The sequence below is a fragment of the Oreochromis aureus genome, linkage group 15, assembly GCF_013358895.1.
Source record: "Oreochromis aureus strain Israel breed Guangdong linkage group 15, ZZ_aureus, whole genome shotgun sequence".
Taxonomy (NCBI): domain Eukaryota; kingdom Metazoa; phylum Chordata; class Actinopteri; order Cichliformes; family Cichlidae; genus Oreochromis; species Oreochromis aureus.
Window position 1 is genome coordinate 3,983,689 of NC_052956.1, and position 27,931 is coordinate 4,011,619.

Genomic DNA, 27,931 nt, shown 5'->3' on the forward strand with positions numbered 1-27,931 from the left:
TCAGTTTATATCCTTACTCAGCCTCAAAGCATTTATGTCTTTGATTATTTAATACTCTAACTACATAATGATAGCATCATTTGTTCTGCGAAAATGATTTTTTTCTCACCGAATGCTGGAGGAAAAAAAAAAAAATCACCACATTACATGAGTCAACTGCACAAACCCTCCAAAAAAATCATAACCTATAAGCATAAGAGGTAACACCTTCAACTATATTAATTTGGGCGGGGGAGCTGCACATGTCATGGCCATTGTTATTTCTGATGAGTGGACAGCAGGTCCTCTCTAATGGACAGCCCGGCCTTTTTTATCACAAAAATACACCATTAATTGTTCTTTTTAGCTGTTACATTAGTTGGGCGCTTTCCAAAGAGCCAATTAATCAGCCTCTTTTGTCAGGTTGAGTCACCTGGCAAGATAGGATCCTTTATGAAATATGTTGAAGAGAAGCGTAATGGAGGTCCTATTCAGGGATTTGGCAGAAGCTGGCCTGTTATAATTGGAGCGATGTGTTATCCCACAAAGGACTGCTAGGTGAAAGGAAGGACAGGTCTCTCACCGTCAGCACCTTCAGAGAGCAAACATGATGCTGGAAACCATTTTCTTCCAGCCTTTGTCTCATGAGATTAGACTATTACGTTTGCACATGTTCTTTTTCACGGTTAGTAAATAAAAAAACTCCATGTTTGTGTGCACACGCATGTTTGTGTGCACACACATGTTTGTGTAGGACTTTTTTTCAGGCTACAATGACCATGTTCACTGCTAAATTGCATATTAATATACAAGTTATTCTTGGATTCACTGACTAGCATACAAAATAAAAAAGGGGACAGACACACATCAACCACTTTATTAGATACACCTTGTTATTGCATCTACCTAAGCTAATCAGCCAATCATATATCAATAATTCAGTGCATTTAGGCATGTAGACATAGCCTGAGTATTTCAGAAACTGCTGATCTACTGGGATTTTCCCCACACAACCATCTCTAGGGTTTACACAGAATGATCCAAAAATGAGAAAATATCCAGTGAGCAGCAGTTCTCTGGATGAAAATACCTTCTAAGAGGTCAGAGGACAATGGCCAGAATGCTTTGAGGTGATAGGAAGGCAACAGTAACTCAAATAAGTCCTCCTTACAACCAGAAGAGCATTTCTGCTAATGAAGCATGTGGGCTACAGCAGTAGAAGACCACACCAGGTGACAGTCCTGTCAGCAAAGGAAAGGAAACTCAGGCTACAATTCACACAGACTAGCTTAAATTGGACAATACAAGACTAGAAAAGTGTTGTCCCATCTAATGAGTCTCGATTGCTGCTGAGACATTCACATGGTACGGTGTGGTACACAAAAGCAAGGAGCCATGCTGACTTGCATCAATAGTTCAGGGTGCTGCTGGTGATGTAATGGAGTGGGGGATATTTTGGCTCAATCTACACTAATCCGGATAAATTTGAAAACGGCGTTTTCGTCTAAAAACGCTCCGCGTCCACACTGTCGTTTTCAGTTGTTTTTCATCCACACTGAAAACGCTACGTCCCTGCACTGCACATGCGTGAAACACAAGATGATTCGACCCGCGTCATTTCCGTCTGCAGTTTGTTTACTTTCGAGCTCTTTGAAACGTCGCGGCAAAAAGTGCCGAGTTTTATCTGAAGCTATCTGGAGCATATAGAAACTTATACTAATGGTAAATGCTTTACTAGTCCCTAAGGACCCCAAAGCGCTTTACACATCCAGTCATCCACCCATTCACACACAATCTTTAATAGGGCTGTCAAAATTGAGAGCAAACAAAACAACGGCTGTACAATGCCGTCCGCCACCTTAGTTGAATTGGTCACATGACTGCATCATATGACTGAAATGCATCATAGTTTTTGAAAGGCTCAGTTTTCGCAGTCCACACTGCGACACGCAAACTGCGTTTTCAAAAAGTTCAGTTTTCCTTGACCAAAAACGCCGTGTCAGCGTGGACAGAACGCCAAAACGGAGAGAAAAAGATGCGTTTTCCAACGAATACGGATCAGTGTGGACTTTGGGCCCCTTTGTACCAACGGAGCATCATTTGAACGCCACAGCCTACTTCACAGTTATTACTAACCATGTCCAGCACTTTAAGACCACGTCACATGTGACAAAGCTCAAATCTTCTCAAACTAATTTCTCCTACATGATATTGATGGTAAATGGTAGCATTTTTCTATGCTTTTTATCTTTATCACACACATTCATACTCTGATGGATGCATCAGAGAGCAACTTGGGGTTAGCATCTTGCCCAAGGATATTTGTTGTTATGCAGACTGCAGCAGCCAGGGATCAAACCTTCATATTAGTAGATGACCTGCTCTTCCTCCTGAGCCAAAGCCACCACACAGTGAGCTCAATGCACTCAAATAGCCTCCATAATCACCAGATCTGAATCCAGTTGAGCACCTCTGGGATGTGGTGGGATGGAAAATTCCCATGAAGGGTGACAAATCTGCAGCAACTGTGTAACACCGTGATATATCTGTGCCACAAAAATGTAAGGCAGATCTGTCAAATGGGGGTCCAACCTGGTAGTAGCAAGGTACACTAAATAAAGTTCAGTGTACATGTAGTGTATGTCATATGAATTATACTGTAAAAATGGTGGATGCTCAAATCAAACGCAGCCAAAGGTTCAAATAGCAACTAAGTAATCCCTGACAGAAAAAAGCTCAAGCTTCAGACTGCTGTAAATGTTTGGTTTCATATGATATCACAGACAGCAGATATCTCTATAATAGCCAGAATTCTGGCTGTAAGCACAAAACTGTGTTTAGCTGTTGGGTACAATGAGCAGCCTAATAACAAGACTTTAAGGTGAGCTTGAAAGCTTGAAGGGAGGTTGGCTACATCAACGGCTAACGTAATGTAAATAATGATTGTTTTGAACTCTGACTCGTGCAAAGTTCCTCTAATTAGATCCAAGAAGAAGAACTTGGAGCAGCATAACAGTCCCTCTTTAATCAGTTATAGATGTGCTTTCTGTCAAATAACAGTCACTTCAGCAATACGTTCTTCCAAAAAGGGCATTTCCTTTTCTTCTTTTGAAGCCTCCCTAACTCCCCTTTCACTTAAGTTGTAAAGACAGACACATACCGACGCTTGAAGGGTGGCACACCTTCGATGATACCCATTCAAAGAGAACCGAAACAGTTCTGTACTTTCATTCAGCAGCTTTGTGTCTCATAGCAAACCATTATTAACGCTCAAATGCTCTCCCTCTGTCTCTAAGCGATGTCCGGGTCCCCCGTTTCCCGGTGCCATCGGTTGTTAGTGACAGCATAGTGGAGAGAGAAAATTGCATATTATTTACCCAGTGCCTTCAATATGCCACTTTTCCACTCTATAGCCTGCAGCTTACAACTCGCAGCACATGCACAGACACACAAAAACCCGCAAAGCCATACTGAACCGACGCATGCTCGGATGAATGCGAGCGTTTTTTCTGTGACATCCTGCCCTGACATGTCATTAAAAAGTGTCACAGGTTCTGGGGGAGTGATTCCTGCTGCTCTCTGCCTCCGAATGGGCAAAAGGGACAGAAGCAGGGGAGTGTGTGTGTCGGGGGGGAGCTGGAGCCGAACTGTGTATAAATCCAAACCTCTCTTGTGGCATAAAACAAGAAGCCTATTCTCTTTTTCTTTCACTCTCAAATTGGTCACAAGTGTGCGACAGGAAGAAAAAAAAGAGAAATAAAATTCACAAATGTGTGCACTTGAGCACTTACCGCAATCCAAACACACATGTACCAACTGGAGAAGATAAAACTGTTATGCAAATGTGTACATCGCAGCCTGAATAAATATTAATATTTTACATACAGAATCTTAACATTCACTTGCATTTATTCACGCGCTGATAAATGAATCAGGTCACATTAGCGAGCGGGCCTCTCTGCTCCACCCACATCCTGTGCCGGTGGAAAACTGGGACTTTCAGTGCATGCATGTGTAATTTCACAGTGGGGAAAGATCTGTATGCAAGTAAAACATGAAATATTTACTCAGACTGTGAAACGTGTGGATTCCTAAAACTTTCTTACATGCATATAAATGGCTTGAGATCTATGTGTGGATCGGCATGTGCAGATCATGTGACGCACTTCCCCCAGTTCTCTCCGTATGCTCGTGTCCTCACCGCAGACACCAGGGTCTGCTAGCTGTTTTTTTATTTCTTTTTTCCCTCTTCGGTTACACATGGGCAAGAGATTTGAGCTTGACCGTGAGCTCAATCACATCTCGGCTCCCTGGATGTCATGGCTGTGTGCAGAGGCGCAAACCGTTGGATATCAGATTAGAACACAGGGGCTCCTTTTCCAATCCACTTTCTTCTTTTCTCACCAACACGTTTCTCACTCGTTTCTGTCTTTCTGCCTCGCTCTGATTCTTTCCCTCGCTCAGGGTTCCTTCCCCCCCCCCCCTCCTCAACGACTCTCTCCCGTCTCCCCGTGAAGACGGGGGGTGACCCCGGGTGCCTCGTCTCAGGAACCAGTGCGGCGGGTTGTTCAGACAACCGGGAAAATTTCTTCTACTTCATCTGAGTAAGTCACCTCTGCACCTCTCCAATAGAGTGTGAGATTGGAGAAGTCGGCCGGACTGAGCCGGCTAGAGGTTTTCGACACAGATGACAGGGATCGTACGCTTCTCCTAAAAACTGTGTACCAGTCTTGTTATGGTTATTGGTGAATTTTCAACCTTTCTATCAGTGATGCTACAAAAATTCAATCTTAAAGGCTTTATCAGTGGGAGAGATTGAGAGTGATGCCAAAAAAAAGCATCTTTCATACTGTTGCTTTCTCATTTTCCGGCACCCTACACGATCTGCGCTTTAAAAGTTTATCCTTACCCTTTTGTGTAGCACTAAATACTTTAAGGTTCTCCACTGCAAAAAAAAGAAAACGCTTGGCAGGCCTGATGCATTTCACCCAAATCACTACAGAGCCACATATCAAAGGATAAACGCTAAATGTTTAATCTGAAAAGGTAAAAAATTCAAATATTGACATATGTGCCTCATAAAAGCGGGAGCCAATAAAGTAACATTGATTGCTGAGGTCTGCACCAAATCTGATCCGGGTGATATAAGGCCTTTCCCTCCACTTGCTGGTTGATGAGAAGACATTACTTTGAAGGAGTGATTCTTGCCGTGATGGACTGGTGTAATTTATCTGATAACAATCTTTCCTCCATTTTAAAACAGCTATAAAATACTTTAAAATCATCAGCTTTAAATTCATGGTTTGGGGACCCAGTCCATAAATATCACACAACCTGAGGTTTTTTCTCCCCCCCCTTTGCTGAATGGATATCCGTCTACAGCGCAGTCCATTTACCTTTCCGCATATGTGGCGGGCGTTTGATGCTTTGACCTTGAGGCTTATCGATTCTGTGCCTGTTAAAATTCGACCTGCTTGCACCTGACTGTCAATACCCATCTCGGGAATATAACCTCTGATTATGATTAACAGCCTCTAGGAATAAATCAAACACCTGTTAGGCGTGCGCAGAGAGGGCTGTGGCTGTCTGCTGCTTTTGTTAGGCTTTTCATGCGGTACAGTGTCTCACAAACAAATGAAGTGTAACTAAGAATAGAGCACATTCTGAGGGCAAAGCACTCCTGGGATTACGAACAACTGCTGCGTTAGGCTGGATCCGAAGCACAAAGTTGATGAGCGCTACCGGGAGAAAACGAGGAGTCACTTGTGTGGCTTTTGGTGCCGTGCACTTCTGCGAAAAGAGAGGAGGAGGTGGGTCGATCTCTAACACGGCTCGGCACGCATTCGGAAACTGTTCTGCCACATGTAACGAGAACTGGCTGCCTTTTAGTCTCGTGGTGCAGGAAGTGTGCGCTCATGTTGGAAGAACAAAGTTTCGCACACTTCAAAAACACCCTCATTAACTTTGTGCGTCGTTACCTGTACTCTAGAGTTGGGGTCTTGTTTGATCCACTTGATGACGGTCTCATAGACCAGCTCCTCGGCCTTTGTGTTCAGGCTGTCGTTGGACAGATAGGCTATCAGGTCGTCCTTGGAGACGCTGAGGATCTCTTCCTGGCCTGCCACCTGAAAAAAAAAGATTCAATAGCTAAAAAACTTTCCACTTTCAGCGACACAATCTGACTTTTCCTGTGCCAAGCTTTGAACATACACAATTCTGTAAAGTGAAGCTCAAACATGTTTTTGAGCAGAGGCGGATGTTCAGATCTTTCTAGCATAAAACTAACACAAAGGCCTCTTTGGAACCAGCGCAGAGACCAGCAGGGGCAGAAAAACGGCCTTTAAAACTTTTGAAGTACATCATGTGGCCATTGCATTTAAGGAAAAAAAAGGTGTATTTCTCTCACGTAAGTGCAAAAGTCTTGAGCCTCTAGATGTTTCTTTATATTTTGCCAGGCTTTGTTGTCATTTTAAGGTGGACCTGAGCAATAGTTCTCCAGGATTTCTGAAGGTCTTTCAAAGTTTTGCTTTGGCTGCTTTTTCCCTCATTTACAGTCCGGTCTTTGTAACGGACCATTTTCAGGGATTTTTCTGGAGGGTTGTAAAGCCACCTATCACTGACCTGTGAATCATTCAAGAATACAAAAGGACACCTAACACGGTGTTGTGTCTACATATAACAGACAACCTTTAGGCACTTTATTACAAGCAGCCTGTCCCAAAAATACAACATTTGTTCGATTTCATTTCTTTAGTTCAATATGTGAAAAACGACAGCACAGTGTGACCGGGATACAATTGGATTTTTGCACCTTCCTAAAGAGCTATCAGCCAAAATCTTGGCACATCTCTGAATTTAAAAATAATTGACAAAACTGGAAAAGTGGAGGGAAAAAAGCAGAAAAGGCTGGCCTAAAAAATATCTACAGCAGATGAACGCTATCTGAAAGTCACGTTCTTAAGAAACAGGAAAAAAATGCAGCAAAGACCTGACACAGGACCTGATTGATGCATCTGGCTGTTCAGCTAATCCCAGCCCGTTCTCACTCCCGACGTGTAACACACGCTCCGGCCGTGTATTCCAGCCCTAACCATAACCTTAACCACCACCTTAATTGTGTTAGATAGTGTTTTCCAAAGAGATTAAAGTAACGTACATGTGTAGATTAATTCCAAACGCTTCTCATGTTTCCTCATTTTTCCAAACTCGTAATATGTTGTGTGGCCGGAAGCTTAATATACTGATGATTTGTCACCTAGCGTAAAATGTTACGCTTTGGGAGTGAGAACGTGTTGCTGATCCATCTACTGTTCACTGAAGTCTTAACAGAAATGATCTCAGTGGGAGGATGGCTGTCAAAAAGCCATTCTTAATGAAGGGAAACATTTTTGGTTCAATTTATTGTTGATATGTACAGAGGAGGGGAGGAGAGACCAGAGAGGTACAACGGTGAGTGTCTACAGCCATGTGTAAAACACGGCGGAGGCTCTGTCATGGTTTGGGGCTGTTAAAATGAATGCATGAACGAAAACAGCAAAGTGCTGTCAGGTTTTGATCTAATATTCAGTATCATCTGGAAAGCTTTCGACAGCAACTTTATTTTTCAGCATGACAATCACACCAAACACTCTGTCAGTGCAGTAAAAGCATAGCTGGATAGAAAAGCACACAACAGAAGACTATCAGTCATGGATTGGCCTCCCCAGAGCCCGGACCTCAACTTTACTGAAGCAGTGTGGGATCATCCTGACAGAGAACAGAACAAACATCCAGCCAACATCCAAAGAAGAGCTTTGAATGTCCATCAGGAAGCCTGGAGAACTATTCCTGAAGACCGCTTAAAGAAATGACAAGAAAGCCTAGCTAAGGGAGTTCAACCTGTGCTGAAGAAAAAATGTGGTCAGACCTTCAAGTTTCTTTCAAACCGTACAAACTCTGATTTTGCCTCATATACTGCATTTCCATGTGTCCTCGCACATTTCCTTTTTCCTAGCAGAATATAAAGAAATGAGGTGTGGTTCAAAGACATCTGCACAGTACTGTAAATCTTGAAAGAAAATGGAAAGTACATTTCATTTGATTTTGCATCGCCCCCGGTTTCATTATGTACTTATTTTCTTTCACTGACAATAGTAACATTTGTTTGCTGCTTTTATCTGATTTCAGGCTTTTCTTGACTGTGTGATTCACATAAAAACAGAAATGTAAAAAACAAGATAATGAGGGGACATTTTTATTCTCCTATATGCTGGATACAAATAATAAGACATATAAACAGGCTAATTTTGAGCTCTTTGTAGTAAATAGGTGTTGCTTTCAGATTTACAGTGGATTTTTCTGTGACCAGCCTGGAAGCCTCACATCAAAGGCAGCACATAATGTATTAATTTTTTTGATCTGTGGAGAGAGACGTTTTCCCTCTGTTTTTCTTATCGCTTCTATGTTTTTCCTTTCATATATATATCTATAATGGACAAACCTGACAGGGGTACTGACCTTCTTGTTTACAGTAACGCTCGACATAAAAAAGCAAATGTGCTTATTTCCCAAAATATTTCTCCAACACTTATACTTTCTGATGCTGTGCTTTGATGCCCTTATTTTCCACGCTATTTTGTGTGATTCATGCTGGTTGTAAACTATAAGAAAACTGAGAGCGCTCTGTATTTCTCTTCCATTAAGTTATCTAAAAGCTGCTCGGTAATAAGTGTACTGTTGGGTGGATTCAGTAGGATACGTGGAGCTTCTACAGTAAATTGCATCCCATGAGGTAAAAACGGTTAACTCCAGAGAAGCATTTTAATGCAAGCAGTGAATTAACAGGGCAATTTGATATTTGCTAGCTTGAAAAAAAGGATACAAAAACATATAATTCAATAAGCTTTGTGTATGCTTTACATGTGAGACTTTAATAGGAATCTAGTAACACAGACTTAATTTAGTGTAGAAGAAAGTACAATTTTCCCCATTGCATTGTTAAGTGTTGAGTCTGACAAAAAAAGATGCCTAGGCAAAACAAGTTTTTTTCCCTTTTCCTCGAGCTGATCACTGATTTAGGCGTTTCATTTTCTCCCAGATGCAAACCACCGTGTGTAACTTTGCTCCACAGCAATCAAAGAATCCAGAAAGACGAAGAGCCTCTTCCTACCTCTGGGAAATTCTGCAGTGCAAACGCTTTGGCCATGTTGTGGAGCTCGGTGCAGCTCATGGCCTCGGCCATAGCCAGCACTCCCAGACAGTTAGCGGCAGTCAGCTGTTTCTCTGGAGTCAATGTAAAGCAGGTCAGAGAGAGAAAGAGAGACGGGGAGATAGACAAAGAGAAGAGGATAGAAACACAAACAAGAAGGAAACAAAAGACAGAGGCAGATTGATTAAGACAGCGAGTGGGGAGGGGGGGAGAAAAACAAAACACCATTCAGTCATCTATAAAAAGACTGCAGACGTACAAAGCTGCAAAGACAGAGAAAGCAGCTGCAGGTAGCACAGAGCCATAGCCTGGGTTTTGTATCTGCCTGAGACTGAGGGAGAACAAGTATAATAACTCAAAACAGCTCCGGGGACAAACAACGAGGGGAATCGATCGCTCACAGCCCAGGCATGAGGTGGTGGATGGCAGGGAGCGGGATTTGGGATTAGCTGGGCCACTTTAAAGAAGTCCTGTCAGATCTCAGGATCTACTACACACATGCACACACACACACACAGCCTGGAATATATGAAACTACCCTGAGGGCCAGGCCAGCGGGGAGAAGGCTTATACTGCCGCCTGTGATCTTTTGCAGGGCGGGGTTTGGGGGGTGGGGAGCACGGGCGGCATTTAAGGTGATGCGTCTCCAAATGTAGTTTTCTAACAAGTGTCACCATTTATCACAAGAGAGGGAAATGCCCCCGGTCTTGTAGTGAACGTACGCACGGAAGCGGGCACAAACGGTTGAGTGGCCGCTGAAAGGCGCCCGATTAAACAACAGCCATCAAAGCAAAGCAAAGCCAGGCCTTTTATCGCTAAAGACAGAGCCTGAGAGTGTCTCCTAAACAAATATCAGCCAATAAAAAAAGCCACCCAACATCTGGTAAATAACAAGCAAGCAAAAGCCAAGCTAAATAAAAAGCAGGTTGGGGCTGCATCAAAGCTAGAGTCTGTCTGAAAGTATATTTCACAGCAGATGATCATCTGAACAACCCTTTAAAAAAAAATCATTTTTTCCAATACTACACACTCGGGTTGAAAAAAGGTGAGCATGTTTTGTTCATTTACTTTTTGATTTTCCAATCATAAAACAAAAAAAGCTGGGATTTCTCACACGGCGCACGATGAATGACTTTGTTTTGTATTTGTTGGAGAGAGAAGCCGTGTGAAGTGTAAGTAGGTCGGAGAAGATGTCTGCTGTTCCTCCTCGGTATATTTGTTGGAAACTTCAATAATTTCTCACGCGGTATCAATTCCTCTTTGCTCAAGGAGACACGGTCGTGCCCGTTACTTCTCACGCGCTGAAACGTCATGAATCTTGTCGAGGAAGAACGGATTGACGCCTGGCTGGCGATGAAGTCTACAAATGGCTTCTGTGTTTTTCCCATTTTTAACCCCCCCCCCTCCCAAATTGAGAAAAACAAATCAATAACGGCGCTTGCTGCTCCTCTTACATTTTTCCCCTCCTTTCCTGCCGCTGACCTTTTTGCTAACATGCACTTCCCCCGTGTTACCGATACCCAAAACAATTTATTAAATGGAATGCAAAACTTGACCTTTGCGGCTTTTTTGGCTGGCCGACCCACTAAAATATGGAACATGCCATTTGCTTTTCATGCAGACCCCCATCCTTTGGGTTCCCCCTTCCACCCCAACAGGCCCACTCCCCTCCTATCCACCTCTCTCCATACCTTGTCTAAGTATCAATCTGTTTGGCTGTTTTTCCGATTCCATCACGGCTCAGACCAGAGGATTTGACATTTAAGTGACAATTGTTCCCTGACCTTTTTATAAATCTGCCCCCGTGCTTGGTCCTGCTCTCTGGGACGAGATCAGAGGCACCGTGCCCGGCTGAGAGCGAATTCTAACACGGCTGCGAGCTTTGGAAACATGACAAAAATGGGAGAGCGGTGTGCCAGGGCCGGGGAGGAAATGTAGGTGCTGCATGAGGCGTTCTGTGCACAGCGATGAAGCATGACCGTATATGAAAATACCCAAGGCCGTATGGTCGCGCAGGCATATCTGATGTAATAAGCATGCATGCGCTGCTGATATAAGCAGATAACACTCGTGTAAACACATACACCCCTCCCCACTCTTCCCCCTGAGCTACACCTACCTAGAAAGGAGACACAGACTTTACAGAAGGTGTTGAACTGGAACTTGTTGGCAGCTTCCAGCAACGTCTTGGCATTGGCCGAGTCGATGACCAGCGACCCCGTGTAGACAAACTCGAGCAGCAGCTCCAGCACGTCGGCGCTGATGTTGCTCATGTTCAGCTCCAGCATCTCCCTGCTCCTCGTCTCTCCCGATGACCTGATCAACCAATCACGGCAGAGAGAGGCGAGTTAGGCGTATTCTGAGAGGAAACTTGGGGATAAAAATAACAACAACAGTAAGAAAAGAAATTGAAAAAGAAAAGAGAGGGACAAGAATACACGTATGCTACACACAACACCTAAAACACACCTGGGAAAGTACGAGAGTGGGGAGAAAAATAAGAGAATCGTTACACAATAAGATAACAACGTAAAAGTGGAAAAAAGAGAGACAGAAACAGAACTTTGGATGGTTTCTACTTTACTATGGGGCAAGCGGATTTACAGCTAGAGCGCTGCATCTGAAACAAAACGTCCTCACTGCACAAAGATTAGGCAAAACAAATGAAAAAAAAAGTTATTGCTTTGTTTCAAGAGGCATGCTTTTTGATCGTGTGGTTTCATGTATGCATAGTCTTGGAGGGCAAACATGCATACATGGCAGGGCACGTGTGAGCTGTGAGAGTGAAAAATGGAGAGAGATGGTGTTACACACGGACATAATGGAATGGGAAAGTCAGCTGGTTAAAGCGTGAGTGCTCAGTTTACACGCCACTGCCGCCGAGAGCGCGTGGCTGCCTGCGTGTGTGCGCGCGCACCGGTCATCGAAGCAGCGCGTCTACTCCGACTGACGTTGCAGGTGCTGGGCGAGAGCTTAGATGGACAAATTAAATAGAATATGATATCCCCTCGTAATGCAGTGCTGGAGAGAAAGAGAGAGAGGGAACAACGAGGGCCGTTTTCGGAACTGGGCCACGTTGTGACTTCATCGGGATCAAATGGCCGAGATTAGTTCGCATGCAGGATCCCCTCGGGGAGGTATGAGAGCGTTAAATAACACCTCACCACCCATGTTTAATGTCCCATGTGAAACAATAATCCACTCAAGGGCAAAATAAATGGAATCAAAGCCCCGCAGAATGCATGCCCCCACTGCTGTGTCTCGCTCCCAGCGGATATGGACATCAACAATATGAAAAGTAGCCAGCATTAAGATGGATGGAGGCTGTTTGCTTCTGCCAGTCATGGTAGCGCTGTGATAACGCTCTGTCTGCTTCTGTGTCTGTCTGATCCCTTTACTTCCTCCACCTTCTTCTTCCTCTCCTTGTTTTTTGTGTGTAGAAGTCAGTTGGTTGGATTAGAAATCATGACAAACAGTCAGCGTTTAGTGAGACAGAGACAGCAAAAACAAACTACATGAGACAGATAGAATGGCTGGAGTGGCGATGAGAGATTGGAAGGATGGAGGGGGGGAAGTGAGGGTGGGTGGGTGCGATGGCGGGGGAAGCAGAAAAAAATAAAAAAAGAAGGAAAAGGAGGCAGGGTGAGACGGTTCTTCCACAGGGGAGCCAGCAGCCATCCTTCTGAGGGGGAGAGTTTGGGTTGTTCCATGACTGTGCCTTGCTCTTTTAAATAAGAGATATCCCCGCCCACCCCCAGAAAAAAAAAAAAAATAATACACCGTCACACCTAAACAGAGCCTCTGTCCCCGGCGCAATAATCACCAGTAGCCTGTGGTGTATGAACTGAGACATTAGTTGTCATTTTCAAGCGCACTCAGGAGGTGAAAGGTGGGGTGGGGTGGGGGGAAGAAGGACATCCAAATAAAAGAAAAGACAATGGCATTTGTCCCTGGATGGACATTGGCTGGAAAAACCAAGGCAGTTACTCTTTTTCCTCCTGCAAAGCAAAAAGCCACATAGTGTTATTCCCCCCCCTGTTTTTTTTTCCTGCACAAAGCCCTGCAGTTGGAGGGGGACGGGTGGGGGGCAGGTAGTAAGACAGAAAGATGGGGAAGGGGAGGGTTGTTCAGGGTTAAAGTGATGGAAGGAGGCGGGAAGAAAGAGAGGGGTGGGAAAGAGCTAAAAATAAAAGAAGAGCATGCTCATCAACCTGGTCAATTAGTGCAATAGGAACCAGCTCGAGTGGCAGTTTGTTTTTGTCTGAGCACTTATGTTATGGAAATGACTTTTCCGGGAGCTTCTTAAAAAGAGGTGGATATTTATGCCGCGTTTGATTGCAGACTTGAATTTGAATAGTGAGAGAGGGAGGGAGGCAGGGAGGACAGGAGAGACAGAAGAGGAGAGACAGGGCAAAAAAAGGTGGGGAAGGAAGGAGGGGGGAGATGGGCGCACGCACGCAGACACACACTCGAGCAAAGAAATTTGTTTGTGAAAAATGTAGCACTTATTCAAGAGGAAGTCTTAAAAAAAATCGGCAGAGAGTGTCAAAATGGTGGTGAGCAGAGGCGGAGAGGCGGGAGGGAAGCAGGAAAACACACACACACACACACACACACACACACACACACACACACACACACGTGCTTGCACACACAATTTCTAATACATCTTTCAGCCTAAAAAAGCCCATTTACAAGGAACACATTTAGCTTGTTCTTACAAGATCATTTATTCTGTGGGAGTATATGCACTACCAAGACATGTTAACACAGAAGCTTACTCAGATCCACAGCCTAAAGCGTCTTGGCTAAAAATGGCCCGTATTTACGTGTTGTCACAACATAAATCAGGACTAAAATTATAAAAATAAACAGAACTCCATGGCTGTGTCGGCGTTGGGACTGCTGGTTTTTCCGGTATGGTTTATAAGGGCGCTGCATCCATAACGCCCCGCTATTGAGAGAGACTTGGAGGCCACTTGGAAGGAACAAGTCATATCTGCGTTAGATCGTCTGAAGGACAAAAAGTACACGGTGACAGGTGGAGAGTACGAAAGCTCACACGTGCATCCAAGTGTGAACAAAGGGGCCATCAACTCGAGAAAAAAAAAACCCACACAAAAACCTAAATGTAGACACCAGATTGACAGGACTCTTGGTATAAAAAACTTGACTTTAAGATGACAAAAAGAATCTCTGAAAGTGCCACTGTGGCAGAGCTTAAGATTAAATTTACAATTTTATACAATTTGTGGCATAAAGACTTCAGCAGGGTCTCACCGTTTTTAAAATATCTCAATTTCTCGATTTCACTTTCCATCCATCAAGTTAGAATTAGTCAGAAATTTGGACAGTGCTGAAAAGTCACAAACGTACACACTATAAAAGATAATGTAGCTTCCAGGTCCGAAAAATGAAGCCAACGTCTAAGTGCCTCAAACCTGCAGTCTTTTCAAAGGCCACCAGGGGGCGATCGGTGTAGTTGAAAAGAGACTTCCAGTCCTATAGAGGTCAATGAGAAAACATCCCTCGAACTTGATTTCTATAAATACTTTTGTGGTGTGTTTATGGACTCAGCCTCTCAATTTAGCCATAGTGAATAACGCATTAAGTCCATTTTGTAAATTTGGGTCATTCTAAGTGTCAGAAGTGAGAACTGACGAGACGTCAGCCAATGAGTGTGCACTTGCAGTCAGCTCCACCCGCTGGTCTTAAAAAGATGGAGTCGGCTTATCTCAAAGCTTTAAAAAGGGCACGTCACGGTACCTATGTCCATCTTTCATACTGTCAGTGGTCACAAAGTAACAATTATTCCAAGAATGTCAGACTCTAAAGGCTCCATTGTTGTACATTTTTCATTGGAACTACTTTCTGCCAAGAGAAAAAAAGAAGTAGGTCCAATAAAAACTGCTGACATGCTCTCTGAATTATTTGAATGAACATAAGGTGAAAAACGCATTTAGCCTGAATGCTTGCGTCTGTGTTTAATTTGGTTTTGAGTTACATATGTCACCTAAAAAGAAAGCAACATTAAAAAGTAACGATTCATCGAATAAATACCCAAAACTTAAAAGAACCCAAACCCTTTACTTGGGTACGAAATAGATAAAGAAAAATACGATGTAATATGCACCAAATTCTCCTTTACATACTGCCAGTCAGAGAGATGTTGCAAAACAAAAATGGGGTATTACAGTAACCTGTCTCCCCGTCTGGCTGAATGCTGCTGCAGAGGGCTAAACCATGCACAGCGAGCTGCAGAGTTCACACAGCGTCCACACAGTAATGGGCTTTAAAATAACCCCCCACCATCACAGTCAGAGCGCTCTGAGTGGCACAAAAAACCTCATGGGTCAACACTGACAGAAGAAGAGCGGGGAAGCAGATGGCACCAAAACATGCATCAGGGCTGATTCTGGAGCTTTTTTTATTATTTATTTTTTATTTTTAACATTAGTGTGGTGCTGGGATGCAGTGGCCATAAATTAAATGCCTGCGAGCACACTTATTGGAAAATCCCGTGGGGTAAAATGGAATTACTAGACATGATCTGCCTCCTTGCTAGGTGCATTGGCCCTTTAAAAGGGTAACGTAATAGGTTTTTGGAAGGGGGAGGCGAGGGCAAGCGTGTGCTCACACTTCCAAGCGGCATTACATCCTCCAGGTAAGGTGGGGTGGGGACGGGAGGCTGATTTGCTTGGGTGAGGGTGGGCAGTGGAGCAGCACGCTGCAAAGAGGAAATAAAGACATTTTAGGATTCTGCTGAAAAGAGAATTTGAAATGAAGACTAATCAGTGTATTTGTAGTCCACTTAGGTGGATAATGTGTGTTTTTATTTTTTTTTTGTGACATCTTCAGCACCGTTTCAAATTGCTGTGGAGCCTGCAAACCACGCTGCTAAATTCTGACACATTGCCAAGGGAGGCTTTAATTTCGCAAATAAGTCATTGGGTTGGTGTCTGTGCGTGCGTGTGTGTGGGTAGGCCAAAAAAAAGTGTGATGTGCACTCCCTCACCCTACAGTATTACATCTCTACTAGTCTGACTAATACAGCGTGCCTGGATATTATGTCCTTGAATCCTACGCATGCACACACACACACACACACACACACACACACACACACACACACACACACACACACACACAGGGCATGCGATAAAACTTCAGCAGCACGCTTCATGTCAAGTCCATTTGAGTACGTACAGATTCACAATTTCAAACACACCCATACACAAAGGTGGTTTATGACAGGAGGCAGGAGTCTGAGCCGTAGTGAACGCCTCCTGAATGAGTTGGGCGAGGAAGGCTGGGGTACATGGCATCAAAGAAGCCTCTCTCTCTCTCTCCGATCTTCGTTTGACCTCATAAAGACGTGGACAGTACCGAGCCACGTGCGGCATCAGCATAATCCCGGCCCCGCTGAAAGAAAGTGACCTGAGCGACACATGGGAGGCCGTAAGTCGGTGACAGACAGGCCTTTGGCTCTCTTTGCTCTTCTCTGACCGAGCTTGCGTCACTTGCTGCGAACGCCTCAAAGCCAAGTATCAAAAAAAAATCTCTGTATGCTCTTTAGACACTTTTCATTCTCTTGTTTGCGCTCCCTTTCTCTCCCCTTCCTGTCAACTTCTCGCTGCCTGCCGATTCGCATTTCCATAAAACCAAGGTGCCACGTGTCTTATAAAATCAAAGACAGTCTCAGCAAAGCCGCGGCGTCATGTTCACGTAGCGCTGATGATCATGACTTCATTACATCAAAGCAAAGACGTCTTCCAAAATTAACAATTAGTGTAACAAATTCATTAGATATTCTTCAGTCTCAAGTCAAATGAGAGAATTTCTATTTTAGACATTATCTCATGAAAAATGACAGTGTTATGACAATAAATCAAAGTAGTTTTACAATTAATTAACCAATTAATGAGAACTTACTCTATTAAACTGTCAAATTAAAAAAGAAAAATCAGACAATGCAGGCAGCAGCAGGCATAAAGATGAGCTTGATGAAATTCAGCCTGCTCCTCTGGGAGCCCTGGGTGTCTTTCAGGGCCCCTGTCTTAGTGCATAAATGATCTGGCTACGTCCCAGATAAGAGCCACCGACGAGACAATCTGATAGACAGGTTGACCAGCATGGGGGCTTCAGTTCTATCCAAAGTCACTCCGGTCTCTCAGGAAGCTTCTCTGCTATTGTCAAGGTCAAAGGCAGACTGTGTCTGTATTTTATTCATGGGATGTGTGGCTGTCATGGAGATGAGTGGTGCTGGCGCAGACGTGGCTCTGTTGCTTTTCTACCTCTGGTCTCTCTCTGGTCTTCCTCACTCCATCCCCATTCAGGAGGAACAAGTGTATCGGTGGTGAGCAAGGAGGCCGCGGCAGCAGATAAGCAGCTTCTGTGCTCTCTGATGGGCTCGCTGCAGCAGCATGACTGCGGGGCAAAATGGCAAACCTCTCTAAGGCTTTCCAGCTATCGCTCGCGACCGTTTGTCTTTGTTGAACCATCCCTAGCCATGCGAGCAAGAACACACACACAAACACACACACACTCAAAAACAACATCAAGGTGGCAAAGAAACTTTGGGTCCAGGGGACTCTCAATTATGCCGAAAGCACCTGCAAGGATTTCAAGTAAGGATGAGGACATTAGGGATTCCTGGCATTACCTCTCCAGGAAAACAATGCAGATACTCGTGCTATCAAACTTTACACAGTCATACTACATGCATGCGCAAACACATATAGAGAGATTAAAGCGGTCTGCACCTGACGCACGCTCACACCGACGACACACATGCACAAGTATGCTGAGCGGCGAAACGAAAACAGCCCGTGAAGCCGTAATCAAAAACAAAAAAAGTATGCAGTATGAAGGGCGTAACACTGGGGGAATACTTGGATCAAAATCAAATGAATACATTAGTGAAGGATGGTGTTAACCTGTGAAAGTGGTGGTCTTAGATGTGCTTTTTGTCTCGTCCTTTATGACTCTGAAATGTCTTTTATATCACTCTAACCAAGGTGTATTAGCATATGAAAAGGCTGTTCTGAAATACTCAAGAAATCAGAAACGGAAAAATATAGTAGCATGGGAGGCAACAATCCCTCTGCTCACAGTGCGGCCACCCAACGTGGAGTTTTGTTTCTGTTTTGGCCCTTTGGTGAGTTTTAAAACACTCCCAGTCATGGAACATTTTCACTGCTCGTTAAAATGGAAATGTGGTTAAACTGCCCTACATGGGAGGAAAGGTAATGACGAGTGTGTGTGTGTGTGAGGGGGTGACTTTTGTTTTTTCCCTCCACTTTCAGATACATTCATTTGAGTGGGAAGAGGAAGGAATGGCTGCTGGCCCTGTGCTAGGAACCAAAGTCTTCACACACCTGCAAGAGAGAGAGGGGAAGGGAAAAAAAGCGACACAAATGCGCCCTATGAAAAAAAAACAGATTGGATCAACAGCTGGTGGGAAAAGGGGGGAAAGGTGGAAGGTAAGGGGGTGGGGAAGCGAAGGCAAACCTTTTCACCAGGTCCTTGAAATACAAGCTGCAGGAAGCTAGAACATTTTGGTGGACTTCAAACTCTTTGCCTTCAACAATAATTTTCAGGTCTGTAAACTCTTTCGCTCTGCGCTGTTGGTTCAACTCCTTCAACATCTCTGTAGAACAAGAAAAAGAAACAGACAATGCCACATTTGGGTTTAGAGTTTTTCTTTTCTCTCTCATTTTCGAACATACATGTGCAGAAAACAAAAGCAATGCAACAGGAAAGCAAAAACGAAACAAACGCTGAAAAGTGCAGATTGTGGAACACGACACTTGCCGGTCAATCTTAAGAAACAATGTTCATTAAAATGACAGAGAAGTAAAGATTTGTACAAACGTTTCAGCAGAATCAAAGCAAAGTACGGGTCTAAAAACAGGAAGCAGAAAAGGTAGCTCACATATTGGATAGTGTACCAAGGAATGTGCATGCTCGTGGATAACAGAGCTAGCAATGAGATCAGAAACACGGATCATTATGAGGAAACGCTTGACTGTGTTTGACTTTGGCAAATTTACACTGCAGCTCTAGAACTTCAATGGAGAGAGGCCGAAAAGCTTCTAACGGAGGCTGAAAACAGAAACACTGTCAGTGCATTAAATCATACTGAAATAAAAATTCTTTGGCTTCTCGCTAATGTCCTAGTCGGCGAGGAGTTGACCTTCAAATGTTGCTCATTGAGAGAACAACTGCTTATCCCCAAATCCCCCAAAATGCCCTTCTCTCACACAATGTCCAAGGAAAAGAAAAAAATACACCCACCCACCCGCACCCAAGCTTGTCTTCATCTCTGGAAGGAAACACTAGGAAAAAACAACACTGAGGAAACATGCGTGGAGCAAACCGTTGTGCTGTTAAAGGCCGCTGTACAGTGTGAGTTGTGGTGTAGCAGCGCCTCGTTTAAGCCTGGCCTTACTGTAGTGTTGGGTCGGAGGCGCTCGTTTCTCTGCATCTTAATGAGGCACCATGAGGGGTTGCTGAGAGTGAAAATCAGCGGGAGGCTAGCAACTTATTCTACAGCTTTAGGAGGGATAACCAACACCGCTGCGTTGTTAATCTCCTATCGAGAATGCCACTAAAAAGAGAACACTGAGAGCCAAACAGACACCGTAATGTGGAACATCATGATTATGGGTGGGTTGAGGAGTGGGGGGGACAAGAGAGCCGCCCTCTATACTGTCGCCTTAGCAATAACAGAGCCTGTGAGGCATAGTAAACACTTGTTTGGTACAAAGCACAGTCTGCTACATCCTCCATTAAGAGTGAGCGATATACAATGATTTAGATAAAGAAAGGAGATAAATTCTCCTCGTTCTCGGAGCCAATCTGCACACGCTACCTTTGCAAACAAAGCCATCTGAACAATGGAAATGGTGAGTCACTTGTCAATCACGACGTGTAACAAGCCAAGAAGCGTGTGTTTATGAACAAACATGTGCTCCACGCAGCTGCGCAGCTGAGAAATGTGGGACACTGATCAGACTTATGATCGTACCGGTGACACACAAGATGAAATAAGAGTTCTTCTTCTTTCTTTTTTTTTACATCATCATCATCATCCCGAAAGAGGTCTGTGTTCACGCCTCAAAGCTGGGATTTAATTAACCTGGAATGACACTCGCCCCTCTCTTTGGCTAGAATATCTACTCATTTAGCTCCCTCCATTCTCCTGTCTGACACTGGGAGCTCAGCTCTGAATTAATTTGGTAGCTGAAATTATACAGTATAAAGACACATGACAAATAAGGTGCAATTCAGAAGCGTGCTTTGGTAAAAATCCTTTTTCTCCGAGCGGCGCATCCTTCAGAGTTATCACATCAAGGAATTAATGGCCAGAAAGGAAATGACCAAGTTATTAAACTTGCTGAATACTAAATGGGGGAAGAAATAATGAGATGCAATTTTTTTGGACAATGCGTCTGGATGCACAGCTGCACGGTTAGAGCGAGCCATACACACTCGCACGTGAACACAAAGGCTGCCATTTGCCTTGTCTTTCATCCATCTCTCTCCACTCTCCACATTCCACTCCACTGCTGCTTGTCAGTCGGCCAGCTATCTTATTACTGTGTGGGCATGGGCTGTGAATAGCGAATACACAGTAGTTTGCAGTTTGCATTAGTGAATTTCCAGCGACCGATATGGCTCTCACCTCTAATCAGCCGCACCGCATACCATCCAGAATAAAGAAAGTGAGAGAGGGAAACGGAGAAGTCCACTTGTCAGGAAACAATGGCTGCCTCCCTCTGAGCCATGCAGATACACCTGAATGCCTGATGGAAAAGCTAATTATGGTGTCTTTAGGGTGGACTGGTGAGCGCCCTCCAAACAACTCATCACCACCAGGGACCATGAAACTGCACATGGCGTCCCCATTCTCAGCTTTGGCTTGGAGTGTGGTGAGGCAGAGCCACTCTCAATGGAGCCACGGTATCTTTGAATCACCAGACGTCTCAATACTCTGTAGGACTGTCAAGCTCTGTAAGACAGGGTGGCACCAGATGGGTGAAAAGGTGGTTTGAAGAAAGAGGTATAACGCGCCATAATTCCCGAGCGCAGTGATCACGTGTCCCGGCCCCTAAGTAATTCACTGTAACAACACAACTCTTCACCGGGGTTCATGATTGGCAGACGCACCGCGCTGCTGTTCAGCCTAGTAACTCTACTGTCGAATATCTCCGCGCTGTGGCCAATGGGGTTCACGGGTGTGATTTCCAGTAACCTATCAGAATGCACCGCTAAAAGGTGTAGTAAACCACCGGCCGGGCTGCCGATAGGCAGTTGTTGGGGGGGCAACTCGGCACACCATTGGTTGCTGAACTTGGAGCCATTTTGGGGTCCTACATGTATTTTACATGCGCCTTGCAGACCCACCATTTTGTGTTTAAACAAAAATATATTATTTAAGAATCATCTTCTTGCATTATTTTCTGTTTGTTTTGAGTAGCCTGTCGGCTCCTTGAGCTTCTGCTTGCAATTACCTAAAAAGTCAACGGCAAAACTGAACATGCACCTCAGCAAAACGGCACAAAGTGGGGCAGCCATTGTGTAATTTCACAGAAACCGCCTTGTGTATTTATTTCTCCTGCCAAGAAAAAAATCGATAAAATGGTTTCAAATTTTGAAATTTAACTCACAGATATTAACGCATTTTTTCTGAAATCAGACTGGATCAAATATTCCAGCGCTTGGCTCCTTCAAATATTATTTTGTATTATTATACTGTATTATTTTTGATAGCTAAGAAAGCCAGCGATGTACCGACAAAGTGGGACAAAAAGAATAACGATGAAACAATTTTTCATTGGGGGAAAAAAGACGACAACATTGAAAAGCCAGTTTCCCAAAAAAGGTGAAATACAGTATTTACAATGACTACGACTAAAATTGAGCTTTTTTACCTACTAAGTAATAATTCGTGATATCGATGCTGTGAGTAATTCAGATTCTTGGAGCGTAGCAGAACGGACACTGATGTGTTCATTCTGACCTTTTTGTTCTTTTTTTAAACTTTCAACAATCAATTCCCACCAACACTCGCAGCTTAATTACCCAGAACAAACCATGCTAGCAGATCAATAACTCAATGTACAACCCTGCCATAATCATCTTCTTTAGCTTTTACAAGATTTTTAACTAGAGGCAGTGCGTCATCATTTTCCTTTGCTAAAGTATATTAGTTTTTATCTCCAAAGTGACCACAAGATAAAGCTTCTTTTAGCACAGTGTAATGACAACAAACGTACACGCCACAATTGTGGGAATCAATAAATTCATTTAATTTTAAACACTGCTGCTGTTTTTAATGCATTTTGAATAATTCCAAAACTATTTTGATAAACCAACCACATTAAAAATAACCAACATAAATAATGTAACCAATATAAAATTGAAGAATTTATATCAAAGTGCTTTCAAGCTAGAAACATAATTTAATGACTACCTTTTGGGAAAAAATATTAATAGGTTATAGTGACAAATAACTGCAAAAAAAAATGTATTTAACCTCCATAAGCATTTTAAATCAAAACAGATTTGCAGGATAAAGTGAAAGCAAGATTTAACACACACACACACAAAAAGGACTGAAGTAGATTGGACTGAGGAAGTCTGATCAAAACGGGCTTCCTTGTACAAAAGCCTTTTGATAAGTAGGGATGTTTGAGAAATTTCATTTCAAAGAGAGACACACAGCAGAATAAGAACAGCGGGCCAAGTGCATGGTTCATAAGCACACAAAGAAGCTCTTTCCAAGCAAAAAGCTTTCACAGTGTTAGGCTCCATCAAAAATGTCTCGCCACCGAAGAGAACAGAATTCCTGAAACCCTCCAATAAACACCACACGACAGTGTCAGGGGGAATTAAGAAATGAGGTAATTAAGAATGAAAAGGAAAGCGAATAAATGATCTGATATTAATTGTGTTTTCATGGATTGGTGCGTTTTTGTGACAGACTCCAAACCACTGCAATGCAACATGAAATATTTACGGGAGAAAAAAAAGCTGTTTTCCTCTCTGACTTTGACAGAGTAAACACTTTTCAGTCTTTGTGACTGCACAAATTAAATACACCTACACACAACGTTTAAAGGTAGAGTGATGGTCAAAAGTTCACTGTCAGCACAAACTGCTGGGCGATGCTGTAATCTCTCTATTGTAAGTTTTAGGACCCGAGTACAAAAGCCAAAAAGATTCACTGTCTGCTGTGACGTCACAGAGACATCTGTAAGAACATTTTCTTAGACTGATATATATTTTTTCCCTTCGTGGAGCCAAAGCTTGCAAATCTTGGTTATATATAATTTAAAAATTAAAACATACATCCAATTTTTCATGTTGTTGTGGAATTGAGCTTTTTTAAGCAAAAATTTAAGAGAAAATATAAGTAAATATTAGGATGTAAAATAAATTAAAATCTGTATTAAATTCAATCTTCATGTTCAAACATTTCACTTTTACAATATTACATTTCAAATACAAAGTCAACAAAAGTCTTTCTTTCAATAACTGCTGCTAACTAATATATCATGTTCATTGGATATTAATATGGTCCAACAATCAATTTGGTTATAAAAAATAAAATATATTCTCAAAAAGAAAAAAAAAATTAATCTAGGAAAATTGCTGGACATTTTAGTTACTTTGGGAAATATATTTTTGTCTTAATAAAGCAATAAAGTTTGTCTAAATTTATTAAATTGTTAAAATACAAACATGAAAGTAAATCTTCATATATTTTAATTTTTTTAATTTATTTCTTTTTTAAACAAAATGTTTCTGGTTCTTTCTCTCATTTTCAGAAACAATAATAGCAATAAAAACAATAACAATTCAAAATTTAAAATCTTTGATTTCAGATTAGTATGCCTAACAGACGACAAAATATTGTTTTCTTATTTTAAAATTGAATTCTTCCAAATTCAAAAATTTGGTATTCCTAGAATATTTCTAAGAAATTTGTTGTGTTAGAAAAAAACAAGTAATCTTTTTTTAGCACCATCACAAGACAAATAAATAAAAAACCTCAGTGGCCTCATTTAGCGTTTAGCAGATGCACAATTTCATCAGCACTATCATGATACTAAGACACCATCTGCAAACTAAATAGTTATAAATAAAAACCATCAAATCTCATGTGTAAACCAATCCAGCTTGGGTCTTTTTCAAAAGCTATTTCTTTAAACAGTGTCTTAAACATACCTCTAACAATCACCGCCACATTCATTTCTAGAGACGTCTCAACTTTTTGCACCTACTCGCAGCAAAGCAGCTCAAGCAAATCTTCAAGACCCCTTGAGTCTCTAGCTGTCCTGATTTCAGCCTGTAGGAGAGCAGTGGCACCATATAGCCTTGGAGAATAGTCCATGATGAGGCCGCTTTACTATTTCCCTTGCTTGCATCTGGTGAACTGAGCTGTTGGAGCCCCAGCACTGCTGCTAGTAGGCTTGAACCGGGCCGGGGGGAGACATCACAGCAGAAAAAAGGAACCTGTACCCCTCAAAGACGCTGCCTGAGCCTTTGTTTCCTTCTACAATAGACAAGCCAAAAAAGACCTGGAGTAGCATAAAGCTGCTCTGTCCTGCACGTTATATTCTAACCTCCACGTATGCCCTCTAGTCCAATACACAAGTGCAAACAAACAATTGGCACCAGCAGAACTAGGCTGAAGCAAATACAAGTACAGGCTTAGAAGAGGGAGAACATAAACAACAGGCCCTGGAAGCATCCACTGGCCTGGTGTAACAGTGTGACAGGATGTCAGGCTACACTCTTCTTGTTCTCGGTGTTTGTGCAAACACAAAAAAGTCTCTGGTCCTGGCTGCTGTAGTGGCTTCCTCATTAGCCAGGCGAGGGGGGACAGTAAATGACAAGCGGTCATACCCTGGTTTTTAATAAGGTGCTCTTGTTTGCTGTCCACAGGATACTCCAGTGGACAGCAAACAAGATCATCATCATATCCCTTCCTTCCTTCAGGCATTGCAATATCGGGTCATATCTGCTCTGTTCATGCACACAGATGTGGAAAAAGGTGCCAGTGACACAGCTCTGAAACCAATACAATAAATAACAAATAAACAGCTACTTTCAAGTCAAACTGGATATAGTTCACAGGAGGTTAACATTTACATTCAGTGCTGCAGTTATGACATTACAATTCAAAGAATCTCTTCCTTGCCTGATGCAGCTACTTCAGCTACAAGAAAAAAAGATTTTATGGGAGGACGGTTTCTGTTCTCCTTGGAGGAAGTAGTTGCCCAAGAAACTGCTGTGAGCTTAAGCCTATTCTTGCTATTTACTTTACTATATGCATAGTAATAGAAAATAGAACCATTGGGAGGTTCTGCTGATATAAACATCAGTTAACAGGGCACACATTTTTAGCAGGAATACTCCTGGTGTTAAAAAAGCAGTCCATCAAATTAGTATCAGAGTGAAAATCGAAGCATTTAAGAGCTGATTTTGAAATGGGAGCGCTGACAAGTTTCTCTATTTCACTTTGGTAAATGAGAAGAATAAAGCAAGCAAATCTATCTTCCCTTTTGCAATTAATGAGACTAGAGTGAGCTCTACAACAGATGCACCACAGGATTAACTGGGACATGACTTATGTTCCAAAATAATTCAAAGGAGAGCTGAAATCATTTTAAAAGGAGCAAACAAATCACCTCATGGTACGCATTTTTATTTCCTACTGAAATAAAACTCAGAGACCCTCTGCAGTATCTGTTATAAAATTGCAAGAAATCTTGATCCGCACCAAAATCAGGTCTGAAGACCTTGCAGTGGTACAGAGGCAATACTGGCTCTGTCGATACCTGTCAAACAGTCGTGTCAGATAACACGAAGGCCACACAGACTCGAGGAGGAAACAACAACAAAAAGCAGGTGTAATAACTTCAATGCTGGTGTAAAACCATCGAAGATGTATATAGATTTATATTTCTTATTCTGTGTGTGTGTCATCCCTCTACAGGGATATATCACCATCAATAAAGCAAAATGCTGGGTGATAAGCATTTAAAACATTGGATTAAATCAACTACAATTCAAATACCCTTTTTTACAGTGCCGTGCCAACCTGCTAATGAGGCATCACTAACTCTAATAAAGTGCTTTCTTCATACTTTCTTTCTCCAGAAAGCTGGACAGAAATGAAACGTCCACTTAAGTATACATGCTTAGAAAAACTGTTTTCATATTTAACCTTTTACAGATGGAAAAATATCACAACATCTGCCACCTGCTTTGCCTTATCGATCCAAGCATACCATTGGAGATTCAATATTTTAAAAAAGTCTCGACATACAGGATGAGCTGATGACAGCTTAATAAAAAAGGAGGGCCCAAGTAAGCCTACTAAGGCTTTGGTTTGATTTTTAGCAAGTCTGACGTGCCAACACACGCACAACTGGGAGGCAACGTGCTGCCACGACTTAACTGGTCACTGAACCTGAAGGACACCAGCTGTGACAGTGTGAACTCTGAATTATGGATCGAGTGCCGAAGAACCGGCGACAAAGTTTTCGTGCTCCGCGCCATAAATGTCACATCTCAGCAACGTGGACGTCACAGGAAAGCCCAGATTTCTTCAATACTTTCACCCCTCGCCGGTGTGTTTCAAGCAGTCCGATCTGAAGGTTCCCATGTTTCCGACATCACTTGAATGCTGGTTGGTTGATGCGTTCGCAGCTTTACTCAAAATGCCTTATACAAAACGAATGCTAGTCCATAACGAAGCGAGCGGGGCAAAAAGATGAGCTAATGAGATGTGATGAACAGTGAATTAAGTAATAATTATAAAGTAATTAGCTAAATTAACTGTTTCCATATAGTAGGAGGTGCATGTGCTTTTGTGTTTTTCCTCTGGGAGCAGACAAAGGTGTGCAGTGGGGATGATTCACAGTTACTGGATTACACGCTGAATATATTCAGTGTAGAGAACGATTCTTTGTGTTAAAACTTTCTGCATTGTTCTTTTTTTGTTTTGCCCAGCAGATGTATTTACATTTATATTGAGGCACCAGCCAAGCTCTTCCACAACAACAGCCCCTGAATGGACAATTCGGATGGATCAATAGGTTCATAACCCCAGAGGTCTCAGAAGTCACAATTTCCCATAAGTTTGTCACTTTCCTTTATATTTACACCACAACTTGATCCTGTAAACTTAAGGCAAGAAAATTCAAAAACTTTGGGTACAGAGATAATAATTCCTTTAGGAAATACATGCTTGTGAGCTAAAAAAGAAAAGCTCACCTTTTATCGCTCAGTCCAAGCTTAAGCCTTGCAATGGTGGCTTGGCTTATTTGTCACAATGCCAAAGAGGCAAAATTCCAATGTGAGGGGTGTTTTGTTGTTTTTTTAAAGCAGCATGCCATGTGAAAATGCAAAAGCACGCTGCATCCTACTGTATCACAGATTAGCAAGCATACTGCTTAAGCGTTACGGAGGACGTCATTGTCAAACTCAGCTCGGGGTTGAGTAATTCACCCGCGCCGTAACAGATGACATTGTCATTGTGCGAAACACGCAAAGAGGCCCTCGTGCAGCCTTGCGCATGCAGACGCACACATGCAGATTTACAGTCGCACAAATACACGCGTGCACGCTCGCTCGACTTTAGGCGAGACAAAGTCATGAGAGAATAATCCTAATAACAATGTTGTGCTTATGAGGAGTTGCTGGCTGGTGTAGATAACATACTGTATGCTTAGAGGGGATTTGATTAGA

The 27,931-nt window shown here is 42.7% G+C and overlaps 1 protein-coding gene across 6 annotated transcripts in view; it reads right to left on the reverse strand.

The window, feature by feature from the left end:
* Positions 1-27,931, reverse strand: part of LOC116332312 (kelch-like protein 29) — a 255,737-nt gene that overhangs the window by 80,348 nt on the left and 147,458 nt on the right. For all 6 annotated transcript variants that reach the window (XM_039599416.1, XM_039599414.1, XM_031755229.2 and 3 more), the window contains 4 exons: positions 18,677-18,815; positions 11,286-11,482; positions 9,128-9,240; positions 5,958-6,104 (listed from right to left, as the gene is read on the reverse strand). In XM_039599416.1, the coding sequence (XP_039455350.1) occupies positions 5,958-6,104; positions 9,128-9,240; positions 11,286-11,482; positions 18,677-18,815 (596 nt within the window). The remainder of the gene's footprint in view (positions 1-5,957; positions 6,105-9,127; positions 9,241-11,285; positions 11,483-18,676; positions 18,816-27,931) is intronic.